This window comes from Ochotona princeps, chromosome 9 (genome assembly GCF_030435755.1).
Source record: "Ochotona princeps isolate mOchPri1 chromosome 9, mOchPri1.hap1, whole genome shotgun sequence".
NCBI classification, from domain to species: domain Eukaryota; kingdom Metazoa; phylum Chordata; class Mammalia; order Lagomorpha; family Ochotonidae; genus Ochotona; species Ochotona princeps.
The window spans coordinates 22744246-22759642 of record NC_080840.1 but is presented as its reverse complement, the minus strand read 5'-3'; the positions used below and the strand labels follow the sequence as shown (position 1 = coordinate 22759642).

General features: G+C 32.3%; 1 protein-coding gene across 1 annotated transcript in view; it reads right to left on the bottom strand.

The window, feature by feature from the left end:
• Nucleotides 1-15397, bottom strand: part of CSMD3 (CUB and Sushi multiple domains 3) — an 878998-nt gene that overhangs the window by 526090 nt on the left and 337511 nt on the right. The window contains exons 8-9 of the mRNA XM_058668892.1: nucleotides 14130-14207; nucleotides 6694-6781 (exon numbers count right to left, since the gene is read on the bottom strand). Of these exons, the coding sequence (XP_058524875.1) occupies nucleotides 6694-6781; nucleotides 14130-14207 (166 nt within the window). The remainder of the gene's footprint in view (nucleotides 1-6693; nucleotides 6782-14129; nucleotides 14208-15397) is intronic.

Genomic DNA, 15397 nt, shown 5'->3' with positions numbered 1-15397 from the left:
TCCTGAATCCTATATGGAGATTTTGACAATGAATAATAAAGTACCGTAAATGTCAGAATGCAACTTTGGTAGATTAAATTCCTATTGTCATAAACTATGATAATCTGACAGTATTCTATTTTTCACATTTAGTTTTTCAGTAGTAGGCTACCAAGTAAAATTTTCCACACATAGATTAGGTAATCTCTGGGTATATTCCAGCTGTTACTTTTCTTTGAATATATTTTCTTAAAAAAAAAGAAAAGTAAATTTGATAAAGCAAATATGCTTTAAATATTGTATTACATTTGGCGTTGTTTTGCCTTTTGTGTTTTTTTTTAGTTGTTATAATAAAACAGATTCTATCTCAGAAGAGTGTTCAACTTTTAAATAATTGTAATATAATGGCATTGCTACACAACAATCCCCCAAAAATGTGTATTACGAAAACTAAATAGTTCAGGCTAAATAATAATGTAAGTAACATCTCTACTTGCATTAAAATGCATTTTTGATAAAAACAAAATCTAAAACTTAAAGTAAATGTTGGATAAATCTAAAAATTCTGAAACCTCCACCTGCATGTGTTGACATCCCAAATCAAGGCTGGCTAGTGTCCTGGATACTCCACTTCCTATCCAGTTCCCTTTTTGTGGCATGGGGAAGCAGAGGAGGTGGGATTAAAGTTTTGGAACCCTGTACCCATGTGGAAGACTCCCAGGGTGTTCCTGGTTTCAGATGGGCTCAGATCCAATTGTTGCAGCCACTTAGGGAGTGAACCAGTAGATGGAAAATTTTTCTCTCTTTTGTAAATCTGCCTTTCCAATAAAAATAGATAAATCTTAGGGAAAAATGTTTTGAAAATAAATAGTTGATTTGGAGGTTAGGCAATGACATGGAGACCATTCAGCCATTCTTTCAGCTATAAAATCCAGGTCTCTTAGACACTATACTAAAATAAAATAATTTATTTATAAAAATAGTTGCATGTAATGTGTATAATTATTGAATTTACCTAAATGTTTATGTAGTAGTTACAACCACAAATACTTTCTAAATCTTCAAGGCCCCAAATTGTTAATGAACTGGTTGATTAAAGTGGTAATGATATATAAATAATACGTAGGCCCGACAAAATAGAATACTTTCAGATTGTATTATAACTTCTAAGACATATTAGAGGCCTGCCGTGATAGCTCCATAGGCTAATCCTCCCCTTGTTAGTGTTGGAATTCCATATAAATGCTGGTTTATGTCCTGGCTGCTCCACTTCCCACCAAGTTTCCTGACTGTGGCGTGGGATTTGGGCAGAAGATAGCTCAAGACTTGGGACCTTGAACCCATATGGAGACACAGAGGGGGCCACCAGCTCCTGGAGTTGGATCAGCTCAGTTCTAGGTTTTGTGGCCACGTGGGGAGTAAATCAGTGGGTGGAAGATCTTTCTGTCTCTCCTTCTTTCTGTAGATCTGCCTTTCAAATAAAAATAAATAAATAAATCTTTGTAAGACATATCAGGTCTTGCTTGATCAGGATGTGCAATATTGAAATATATGAGAATTTTCCCAAGAAGTATAGATGAATAAAGGGGGAGACAAATATGAAAAATAAGTTGAAACATCATATTGTTAATGTAGAATCTGGGGAGGCTTTTGGCATAATGGCTAAATGTTCCTTATGAAGCCTACATCTCAATCCACTGAGTATCTTGCTTCAAGTCCTGCCTTAATTGCTAATCCTGATTTTCTGCTAATGCACACTCTGGGGGATAGCAGGTAATGGCATGTGTGGTGGAGTCTCAGCCAAACCCAGATATCTGAATTGATTTCTGGCTTCAATATTTATTGTTCAGGACACAAAAGATATCTGACTATGTTACTCTCTGCCACTCAAACAGAAATAGAAAGAACATTTTTTTCTTGATGTAGAGGTTATTATTAAGAAGTCTTTGAATTTGAGAAAAGGAAAACTTTATGTGCAATAGTCCCATTAGTTACTCTTTTACTTGTGATAGTTAATCCAGCTCCCTATTTATTTGCCTGAGCCTCAGTTGGATCAGCCCCAGAGAATAAACCAGCAGAAGGATTATTTCTCTCTCTCTCCTTGCTTCCTTTTCCATCTCTTGATAACTCTGCCTTTCAAATAAGTAAATAAAGAACAAATTTAATCCAACTATTTTTCCATTTAATTAGGAAATGAGAAGTAAAAGTATATTCAACAGGGCTTGGAACGATGTCTCACTAACTAAAATCCTTGCCTTGCACATGCCAGGCTCCAGTTCCTGTGTGAAATGATCCAGTTCCAATCCAGCTCCCTGCTTGTGGTATGCGAAGGCAATCAAGAACGGCCCAAAACCTTGGGATCCTGCTCCATGTAGGAGACCCAGAGAAAGCTCCTTGCTCCTGGCTTTGGTCTGAACCAGTTACACCTACTGCAAACATTTGGGAGAGTGAACCATTGAATGTGAGATCTCTCAGTCTCTTTTCTCTGTAAATCCGTCTTTCCAATAAAAAAATAAATGAATCTTAAAAATGATTCATTAAAAATAAAAGAAGGTAGATTCAAGAAATATACAAAACAGAAGATTTTTTTGTCTGGATTAAGGGAAACCAACTTATTTTTCAGACTTGAGGTAACAATGACTACAGAAGAGACAATTATACTGATTACAGAGTTGAAAATTCATGGATACAGCACTGAGGCATAGCATATTAAGCCACCACCTCCAATGGTGGCACCCTATGCGTACCAGCTCATGTTCCAGCTCTTTCACTTCTGAACTAGTTATCTGCCAATGTTCCCGAGAAAGCAGTGAAAGACAGCCCAAGTGGTTAGACTCCTGTACCCACATGGGAGACCCAGAGGAGGCTCCTGGCTTTGGGCTGAACCAGGGATGGCTGATGCAAGTGTTTCTTGGACTGAACCAATGAGTATGAGATCTCAGAGTCTCTCCCTCTCTAATTCTGTCTTCAAAAAACATATTGTTTTAATTATATTCATTTATTATTTCCTATGATTCAGCTTTATCTGCATACAGGTTCATTCCTCCACCTCCCTTTCTCCATCCGCTTAATATTTTTCCAAAATCTGCCCCTGAGTTATCACAAAAGCACAGTATTAGAAGAAAAGTGAAAAGTGAAAATGAGAAAAATTAGGCAATAATTAATATTCAAAGAAATAGTGGTAAAGTCAGAATCAATTTATTAGGAAATAGCTGTGTGATTAGAAACAAGCGTAGGCTCTTATATAGAAGGGTTTATTGTAGACAGAGAACATCTTTGGATTTCTATACATGAGTGGTCTTTTCTAATGACTCATTTAAGCATTGTAAATGAATACACACACACAAACACATATATATGGAAGAAATTACATAAAGACAAATTATATAATTAAATGCATGAAGAATTTTATGACATCCAGTCTTGACTGGATTTTTTAAAAATTTATTTTTATTGGAAAGTCATATACACAAAGAGGAGAGACAGAGAGGAAGATCTTCCATCCTCAGGATCACTCCCCAAGTGACTGCAATGACTGGAGCTGAGCCAATCCAAAGCCATGAGTCAGCAGCCAGGAGCTTCATCTGGGTCTCCCATGCTGGTGCAGGGTCCTGAGGCTTTGGGCCATCCTTGACTGCTTTCCCAGGCCACAAACAGGGAGCTGGATGGGAACTGGCCCACTGGGATTATAGTCAGGGACCATATGGGATCCAGTCAAGGACTTTCAGCTGATAAGCTACTGCACCAGGCCCTGAAATGTTTTAATATTTCAAAATTAACTGTTTTCTGTTTCACCTTTGGAAATTACCAATGTTTTAACTATTGAAATGAGCCTCTGAAATTTGGGGCTGGTATTGTGCTTTTCTTTCAATGGAAGCACAAATTGATATCTCTGTGTAGTGATATCTTTTGTTAAATTCAAAGTATTCCTCTCTTTCTATATCTTGTGCTTCAGACAGAGAATACACCAAATAAACCTTTCTTATAGAACAAAAGTATGTTAAAGAAAATGGTTCCATAAGACAAGCTTTGTTAGGCACTTGAATGTTAATTTTGAAAGATGTTTATATTTTTAACTTAGTTTTCAATATAGAAAATGGTGGTGGATTTTATATTCCTTTGGTGGTATTTTTCCCTTTAAAGGTTTTCTATGCTGTACAGACTTCTCACATTAGAAAAGCACTTTAGGATTTCAAAACACATCACCTGGGACTCTCAGACTGGGAATTACAACAGAAAAAGGGAAAACAGTGTAGCAAGAGGGATATCTTACTTTTTCATGCATTTTCTTAGATTTCTTCAGTGATTATAAAATATTGATCGTGTACAAATAACGATGTTTCTGTCTGCAAGTCATTTAGTTTTACCATGATATTGAGGAACTCATATCGTCACATGTTACAAAAATCAACTGCCTCTGTCATTCACATATAAATATGAATACCTTATTTACAGCTAAAGATGTTACACCTAGAAAAGTTTCTGACAAATAAGAGAAACGAGTTCAAAGTATCATTACAAGGTGCACACAAAACTAAAAGAGTTACACAGATTGGAAAAATATGAAAAGCTTGATGAAGGAGAACTGTGCTTGAGTACCTGAGGAATTCATACAGGAGGCAAAAATGCTGACCCAGAATATTCTAGGAGGAATAACTAACTAAATGAAAAGTTTAGGGAATATGAGATACATTTGAGCAAACCATGTGCAGTAATTTGAAGCAAACAACCTAAGAGAGGTCCACACGGTTAGAGAACTTGTTTAGGTATTTTGTGAAAACTGAGTAGTTTGTATGGGTAGGACCCGGGACAGCTCTATCAGTGTTACAGCTGGCAAACACATTATTTTCGATGTGATATGGAACACTAACTTGGCAGTAGCCTATAGAAAGATAAGAAGGGGAAGAACCTGTATCTATTAAATCTGACCATGCAACTTTCTAAAAAATACGTACATAAATGGAAAAAAAAATGGTAACATAAACGCAGTACAGGGAGCTCTTCTTACATGTGAAAAAAACCTTCACTTTCTAAACTCACTCTCAGAAATTACTGTTATTCTATGAAAATGATGAGGCCATAAATGAAGTTGCAATCTGTGCTCTACAGACATATTTTAATAATAGATTATCATCACTTATCAACATTTTGCATAAGTGTGGTACATTTGTTATAATTGAAGACCAATGTTGATAGATTTTACTAATGAAGACCCATAACTTACCATATTGACAACACTTTGTGCTCTGTGGGTTTTGACAAAGGAACAACATGATATACCACTATTATATCATTATAAAATAGAGGTTCACTGCTCTAAAAATAAAAGCCCTGTGTATCAGTTGCTCATCCCTCCATTCCTTCCCCAGACTCTTTATACTCATTGATATTTTTACTTTTTCTATAACTGTCTCATAATAATGGCATACAGTTGGAACCATACAGGGATATAACCATTACAGACTGGTTTCTTTCACTTAGCAATACACATTTAAGGTTCCTTCATGCATTTTCATAAGTTAGTAACTCATTTCTTCTTATTACCATATACTATTTCATCATATGGAACTATAAATAATTTGCATACTGACTTCAATTATTGTCAATTATGACAAAATTACTGTAAACATTAATGCAGATGTTTTATGTGTCCATAGGATATTTCATTTATAAAATGACAGAGATGGTTAACAAAATTTCAAGATTTTGTTTTTTAAAATATTTATTGGGCCTGGTGAGATGATTACCTTGCATATGCAAGAATGCCATGTGGGCAACGGTTCATGTCCCAGCTGCATCACTTCCCATCTAGCTCCTTGCTTGTGGCCTGAGAAAGCAATAGAGGACAGCCCAAAACCTTGGGACCCTGCATGCATGTAGGAGACCCGGAAGCTCCAAGCTACTGGTTTCAACATCAGCTCAGCTCCAGCCATCGTGGCCACTTGGGGAGTGGACCAATGGACAGAGTATCTTTCTCTCTGTCCTCTCTATGTATCTGACTTTCCAATAAAAATAAATCTTTATATGTTTAACTCTCTCTATGTATGTATTTTTTCCTTCTTTCTTTCCTTTCTTCATTCTTTCCTTCCTTTCTGTCTGAGGCCAGCATCCTTGAGCCTCCTAGAGTTCCCCAAGTGGGTGGCAGGGCCCCAAATACTTGATCCATTCCCTGTTGACCTTGCAGGTGTACAAGCAGAACACTGGACTGGAACTGAAGTATCCAGGACTCCATCTTTTAATTCATTAATTATAATCAGTTTTATTTTATTTATAAATATATGTTAATATGCATTACTATATAATGTATGATATATGTTAATATACTGATAATAAATATAAATTTTATTTATAATTGATCTTATAGAATTTAGCTTATAAAATCAACTTTCCTAAGATTATCCAAGTAGCAGAATTTGAATCCACATGCATGTATTTAAAATGTAAATACCTTAATTTTAATTTAGCATATGACAATAACAGTAATTTTACCTCCAAAAGTGCCATGATAAAGTTTATACATTACTTAACTAGTAACTGCAGAACATATTAATAGTAACATATCAATGGAATCTGACACAGTTTGAAGTCACTAGAACTTAAGATGTATTTGTTGTTTATATTAAAATTCTAAAATTTTTACATATTTTAAATCTTAAATGTCTATAGCAAATAAACTTGACAGTTAAATAATGAAATGAAATCCTAAAATATTACCTAAAATCAGATCCAATTCTTTTTCCATTTTCTGGCTCTCCTGGATCAGGGCATAAATTGGAAGCTGTTTTAATGCCTCCTTCATTTACTGCAAAAGTACAAAAACAAGAGAAAAACACAACAATTTAAAAAAAGTGAAGTTTATGTCAGTTACAAAATTACATAAAATGTATGTGGTATTTTTTCTAGTGACTTGAAGTAGATAATGTTAAAATAGAGTTTTATTAACCAATAATGAAGGTAAACTTTCTTTATTATGGACCTAGTAGAAAAAAAATGCGTATTAACACATTAACATCTTAAAGTTCATTTCCAATTATTACCAAATTTCAAAATTCCTTGGACTACATTCCCAGGTTATCAGAGACAATTTCTATTAATTGTTGGCAGTAAAATATTTGCTAACAGTTATAACAGTGAAATTTTGGTGCCTATTTGTTGTTGCTGTTGTTATCTCTGTTGTAACAGAAATAATTAAACCCATGGAAAAAAGTTTTAAATTATTATAACTTGTGTATAAGGTCTGAAAAAGTAACTCCATTCACAAATGTTAAAGTACACCAATGATTAAACTTACTAAACATATTAATGAATTATGATGTAATGCTGAACATTAAATAAACTGGCTTTATCCACAGGTGTCTTCTGAGCATTTCATGTAGTTACTGTATATGATTTTGGCAATTTTTTCAGGCATCCAGCTAGTAAAAGGTTCACTGGTTTTCTTTTTTCTGTGAATATAATCACTTTGGATAATTACATCTCTAAGACACACCTTTTTAATAGGAAGATTATTAAACCAGATGCTTATGAAATATCCGAGTAGCATGTTTTTTATAAAATCAGGCTTATAATAAACTAGAGGATAATTTCCATTGATTTCTGTTTATCAATATATCTGCTTTTCAAAGGAAAAAACAGTATCAAGCACAGACTCTAAAGCGGTAAACCAAAAGCAAAACCAAAAATATTCTAAGCCTTGCTCTATGCTGCAGACTAAAATCACAAATAACTATTCAGCGAGTGAGGATTCTAGTTTTAACCCTAGATATTATGACGTAATTAGTCCAGAGAGGACCCTGAATATCAATTTATTTTTTTAAAGAATAACTTTCAGGGCTGGGTCGGTGCCATAAAAAAGCTAACCCTCTACCCTTACCATGGGCATCCCACATAAGCACCTTTCTTGAGTCCTGGCTGCTTTACTTCTGTACCAGCTCCGTTGCGATCTGGTAAAGCAGACAAGAACGACCGAAGTCCTTTGTCTCATGTACCCACAGGAGACACACTTATAGGAACTCTTGGCACCTAACTTCACATCAGCCCAGCTCTCGCTGTATGGGATATTTGGGAAATGAACTAGCAAATGGAAGACATCTCTCCCTGTCTCTGCAAAATCTACCTTTCAAATAAAAACAAATCTTAAAAAAAAAAAAAAGAATAACACCATGATGTCTCTTTTGCAAAGTGAATATTTAGAACCACTAAACTGTCAGATCATTTAGATCAAATTGGTCACTGTGTTCATTCAAATCGATTCAGCCAAGAGATCACATTTTTCACACAATGAGCTAAGAATCATGATCGTGTAAGGTTGTAGGGCCCACATTTTTATTACATATGACATTTTGCATCATTCTAACCATTGCTTTCCTAAATGTCACCAGTGTCACCAGCCTTGCCAACACTATTACAAGCTAACCAATTAAAAGCATGCGCTATTTCTATCTTCATTGCTGCTATTCCTCTAGCTTGCTGTTTTTTTTTTTTTTTATTATTACACTGCATTATGTGACACAGTTTTATAGGTACTGGGATTCCCCCCACCCCTCACCAAACCCTCCCCCCTGGGTGGATTCCTCCACCTTGCTGCATTGCCACAGTTCAAGTTCAGTTGAGATTCTTTCATTGCATAGCTTGCTGTTTTAATCATACTACCTGTCTGGGTTTTTCTTTCTTCTTTCCTTCCTTCCATCTTTCCTTCCTTCCTTCTTTCCTTCCTTCTTTCTCTCCTTCCTTTCTTCCATCTTTCCTTCCTTCCTCCTACCCCTTTTTTCAACATCCTTTCTGTCTGATTCCACCATAGTGAAAAAATTCAAAGGCATTAATTCATTTAAAACTCTTCCATGCTTTGTTACCCTCATGGACTGAAAAATAAGCTCTTTGCTAATAATTAAAATCTAATGTACCATCAGCCTTTTCAAGCCTCTTGTTTTTCCAAGAAATTATTGACTAATTTGCAAAAGTTCCCATTATTATCTCATGTGTCTGCTTAATTCACTTTCATGGCTTTATGATGTCATTAGCATCCCCTCCCAAATACATTAACTATTAGAAGATGACTCAAAACTAAAATCTAAACCAGTTTTTACTGAAGTTCAAATCTATAATAGCTACATTTTATTTTTATTAATAATTGCACTTCTCAATAGTTATCAAGATGTATCCATCACTCTAGTCAAACTGCCTCTTCACTGAACTTCTCTTTTCCTAGTTATGTGCTCAACTGATTCTTCCATTTACTCCATGTCTTCATTTTCTGCTTATCTTCCTTTTTGTCTATCAAACTTCTAATATTAAAGACTCAGCATGATTCCATTGCATCCAAAAGTGAGTCACTCATTTTTTTCTTATAATGTAACTCGTCTGTATATACAAAACCAAAGGCACTTTATTAGAAAATATTATATTTAACTTTAAAAACACCTCAGTTTTTTAAATTTACAGTTTAGCATATCATTATATTTCATAAAGATAGGAACAGAGCTTATAAATATTAAAAGTCTAAATAGGAATAGAAATTTCTCAATAAATATACTCTAATAATTATATTGAAAATATCACATTATACTGTTTTTTATTGAATCAAGCATTTTCTATGTGAAGACCAGATAGTCAATATTTGAAAGATGGTAGAAAATACTGCAGTACATGCTATTGAAATGACTTTTTAAATGTAGAATTAAGATGAGAAAAAGAGGGCCCGGCGATGTGACTTGAAAGTCCTCGCCTTGAACACACCAGGATCCCATATGGGCGCCGGTTCTAATTCCGGCAGCTCCACTTGCCATCCAGCTCCCTGCTTGTGGCCTGCGAGGGCAACCGAGGATGGCCCAAGGCCTTGGGACCCTGCAACGGCGTGGGAAACCTGGAGGAGGTTCCTGGCTCCTGGCTTCAGATCAGCGCAGCACCGGCCGTTGCGGTCACTTGGGGATTGAATCATCGGAAATAAGATCTTTCTCTCTGTCTCTCCTCCTCTCTGTATATCTGACTTTCCAATAAAAAAAATAAAACTTTAAAAAAAAGATGAGGAAAAGAGGTAGCATGACCAAGGCTTAACTTTTTTTTTATTACATTACATTACAAAGCACAGATTACAGTTCAATACACAATTGGCTCATGTAAACATTTTTAGTAAATAAAATTGCAGAAAAAAAATCTATCTCACCACTATTGTTGCCTTTGAAAGTAAGCATTATTATGTACAACTATTATGCATGAAGATGTCAAGAAATACTTTCAAAAGATCGTGATAGTTATAATACTAGGGTCTTTATTAAAACCCAGGTAATTCAATTAGAATTTTTTTCAAGATTCACTCGAGTGCTGTATTCCATATAGAAAACTAAGGCAGAAATTGCCCTCAAGTAACACTCCAGACATCCTTCTGAATATTTCATCTGAAGACACAGATCATAATTTTTCTCACTTTCTTTTTATTAGTACAAGTTAATGCAGTTTTACTTGTTGTTACCTATATTTGTTTGATATGTTGTCAAACACTTCCGAAGAAAACTTCTCAATTAATTATAAAATCATATGAGCTTTATAATGTTCTTAGCAATAAAATTTAATTATATATATTAAATGAGGAAACTAAGAATAAATAGTCATTTAGTAGATATTTTAGAACTATCTATAGTTAACTTATGTAAGATATTCTGATGTACTTACTATTCATTTAATTTGCTGTTCTCACTCTATAACACCACTGAAAAGTCAACTGATGCAATTTATTAGACTTTTTAATATGTGAATAGCAACTTACAATATAATAAGAATACGGAATCTCTAAAATTTAAAGTCATGTGAAGGATGTTGCCTTTTAAAGGGAACACAATTTTCTGGGAAATTACTTATTTATTTATTTGCTCTGGGATTTAAGGACACTATCATTGGTAATATTATGCAATTTTTAAATCTGGGGTCTGTAGCACAACAAAAATTTTCAGCAAATTTTTGAATACCTTTCTTGTGTTTCCACAATTTTGGTGAGATTTTATTAGTAGTAGTATTGCACATTTTAACTTAAAATATTAAATACAGTCAACTTCAAAATATGATATGTTGAAAGGAGACTTTCCTGATGTTCCTGATTTCATATAATTTATTCTAGAACTAATTAGCAGATACAACAAAATTCATCTCCATGTAACTTTTTCCAACTGTTTGCACTGACACTTTTGTAAACTTTCATTCTAATGTTAGACTTTTAATTTTTATTCCAACGTTCAAAATACATTACTTTTGGATCTTGTTCTGAACTCAACTATCATGGATATCTGCAGTGTGCTGTTTTTTTCAAACTAGTGTTTCTCAAGTTGCACAAAGAGTTGTCTTATATCTTATTTAGCTTCTAACTGATATATTGGATCATTTGGATGGAGACTATATTTTTTTTTCAGCTTTTCATCTCACTATTGCATGATGCTGTCATGGAGAAACTACAGAAACAAAGGGTAACTTCAATGAAATTTTTTTGAATAAAATGACAAAGACATAACCCATTAACATTATCTTTATAATTCCACTATAGTGTTGTAAAGTGATCTAGCAAGAAGTTGGCAAAACCAATTCATTATAATGTTATAAACATATAAAACCTTTTTAACATATTTTAAAATTGTAAACACATGTTTTTCCTTTGTGAACCTGCAATTTAAATGAAAGAAGGCGATTTAGAGGTCAGATATTAAAGAAAAAAAAAAGAAAAACAGGATAACTTATACATTTTTTAACAAGCAAATTCTAAGACCACTATCACAGCTATTTGAAATTCTCGCTATTTAATTTATTAAATAGAATATGGAGGAAACATTATGGGAAGACATGCTACAATGTGTTTATTTCCTATCCTCTATGCTTATCCTTATGTTTGGTAGTATCATTAACAGAACTGATTTTTTTACTTTTTTTTTTAAAAAGGAACTTTCACTTCCATTTGAAAAAATCAATAAAAAATATTCTTTGTTTTAGTGTTTTCTTGTTACAGAAATCAATCAAAACAAATGAAAATCCAAATGCTTCTTTCTAAGTGTGTGTATTATATACATATTACAAATTAAGCAATATAACCCATAACTACAAACAACCATGAGAATTGATAACACTTGAAATAAATGAAATGATTTTGGTGTGCCTTTGCATGGTTGTTAAAATATCGTCATATATATTATTTTTACATTAAAGTAGGAATTACCACTGTTTATAACTAAACACAAAAAGCAAGAGTATTTTTAAGTTTTAAATAATTCACAGCAAATTTTGTTTTTAAATTATTAGATAAATTATTGTTTATCCATATTAATTTTTATCTAAAATATTAAAGGTAATGTTTTTAGCATTCTTAAGGTAATATTTCTTAATTAATAATAATATTACTTTTTGCAAATACTTATACATATATTCTGCTCTGTAAATCCCTTTTCTTTCACTTGCTCCTATAAGCATGATGGAGAATATGGAAATATACATTTACACTAAGGCAGTATATGAACAATTATAAAGAGTGATAAACATAGATAATGTTTTGAGAATCACTGATTTCTTAAAATCAATATAATACAATGAATAGTCTGGTTTGCAGTACATCTGGAAGTTTAAGAATATCGGCACAGAAAATAACAATTGTATAAACAAAATGGGGAATCAATTTTATGTCTTATAATTCTTAGAATTCCTAAAGAAATATATGGTCTAGATAAAATACTGGAACAAAATAGTAAAAGTAATATTCAATTCTGCAATTAACTTTTATTGTAATTAGATATGATAAAATTTGATGTATTAAAATATATCATTTCATATGGCAATTCTTTCCTACTGACACTTCTGAAAAATGAAACATATTTCTTTTTAAAATATATGAAATAATTATGAATCACATTGTAGCATTATTTTCCCAAAGACTAGTAATCTAGATATATGATTTATTCCCCCAAATATATGAGGAATTCAGACATAGCAAAATATTTTAAAATTAACTATTTACTATTTTCCAAACAGATAATCCAATTTGACAAATGAATTCCTATTTATCTTTGCTGTTTTGGGTTTAATACTCTCAGATGTACTAACAAAATGTGAAAATTATATTTTAAAATTAAAATACCATAATCTATTTGATAACACAGAAACTTCATGTCCATTCGTGTAACAGCTCAATTGGCACAATTTGTTAATTATGTATACAAGTCAACAAATTTGCTGTATAACTACAATAAATTATTTTTGTTAAACCAGCATTTTATCAAATGATATGAAATTGAAAATAGGGCAAAAGATATAGTCTTGTTGAAAAATAAACCGTAATGCCACATATGGAAGTTAAATGTGCTCTATTTTTCTATTATCGCATTACTTAAGAAGGCACTTTTTATATCATGAATGGACTCTTGCAAAACTTATAAAATCCATGCGTACGAGCAATGAAGAGAATTTCTGCCAGCTGCTTTCAATTAGTAGCACAAAAATATTTAACTCTACTAAAAACTAAATATGCATTTTGTTCACAGTAATATAAATCAATACTTTAACTGAGTAGTTATTAATCTGAGGTTACAGGATGGATTCAAGATAACCTAAATAAGTATGCCTGGATTTGTAAGTAAAAGTGTATATATCAGGCAATTTCAAAAGAGAAACAACAGTAATTAATCTACTAATTATTTACCAAAAATACTGTTAAAGACCACTGATGAGCCCATCCAAATTAAATCTAGTTTTTCTAAAATGAAGATAATAATTTCAAAAGAAAATTTCTTTTGACAGTATCTTTGCTAACATTTAGGTATGTTCAAGTAAAAATTATCCACAACCAATTTTAGGAATTTTACTCATCTTTAGGGTACATGCCAGAATTATAAAACTTGAGTACCACGAACACATAAAATCAAGAGGGTTTTTTTCCTTTCATTACATTTTGAGATACGAAATAAATGTGAGCAAAAAGTATGCATTTGTAAGATCACATTAATCCATCAACTCAATAAACATTTAAATACAATATTATACTGAATAGTCATCATGCATGTTATTTAGATATTAATGCAGTTAATTTAGTAAATACACAAATATTTTGATAAAACACACACAACACAGACACCACAAACTTCACTCTTGCACTAGAGAAAGTAACAAAAAAGGAGTACACTCACAGATAGAAAACTTGTTGCTGTTGTCTTTCCCTGGAAACAATTTAAATCCTCTAGATTTAAAATCTATGGCCTTTTTCACTAGTTAAGAAAACAAACAAAAACATGTATCAGGAAATACAATTTAAAAATGAAATTCAAGTTAACAAATTTTGTTAGCATGGAATTATGCAAGTTAAAGAAACTGCTTTCAATAAGCCTGATAAAGGGTACTCAGTGGACAATCAAAAAGCAAAAAAGAAATATGAGTCACTTGGTAATAAAATATTAAGCAGTTTAGAATTTAAATATCCTAAAAAATAGACACCTGCATATCCATATATGTATTTCCAATTGTATATTTTTATTTAAAATGCAAAAGCATCACAACGTTTATTAACTTCAGTTCATAAAAATTTATGCATTAGAAAAGTAAAACTTATTTGGGTATAAGAATAATGCAAATAACTTGATGAAATTAGCTTTTAAAGTAAATTGCCTAAAAATTTAGTCTATTTGAAGTATTAGAACACATTTCAGGAAAAAAACATATAGGGAAGATTTTGATTATCTATTATTATTTATTCAATATCTTCTACTCATGATTATTTCTCTTAAGACAATGATGTCATTCTATGTGGTTATAACTGGAACCTTTTAAAACATGTTGCCACTATTTTTCTAGGAATAACATTGTGCCTGTATTAACATCAATATAAGTGGATAGTCTAGGAAAATGATACACCCAAAGTTCAGTGGAATAGTTTATCATTATTTCTTTGGAATTTGAGACATATAGTTTTGACAAAATATTATTTTAAGTATACAGTATTATAGTTCCTAGTGAGTTTTTAACATGGTACTGTTTCAGAAGATGAAATCGTTAAAAACGTTAAGTCATATAAGAATGATTAAGGAAAAATCATTTAATTGAAATTACACTGACTAAAAATAAGTTACGCAATCTAATCTACTAAATTTTTAAAATGTCTATTTTTAAATTTATTTTCCTAAGGAACAGCATGAATACAAGTACTACATATATATTTATTTTTGCAATAACTTTAACATTCTTTACACACTTCTTAATATATCAAGCTAATAGTGAGGGATGACAGTTTTAAAGATGCTTTGAGGTTCTGCTCATACTATAAATTTTTAAAAACCAAAACTAGTTTTTGGAGTAGTCTGAAATAATCTCATTTTGAAATGATTTGTTTATTATTCCTGTGGAAACATGTTAAGGGAATGTCTTTCCTATTAATACTTTCAAATACTAGGAAAGGAGAAAC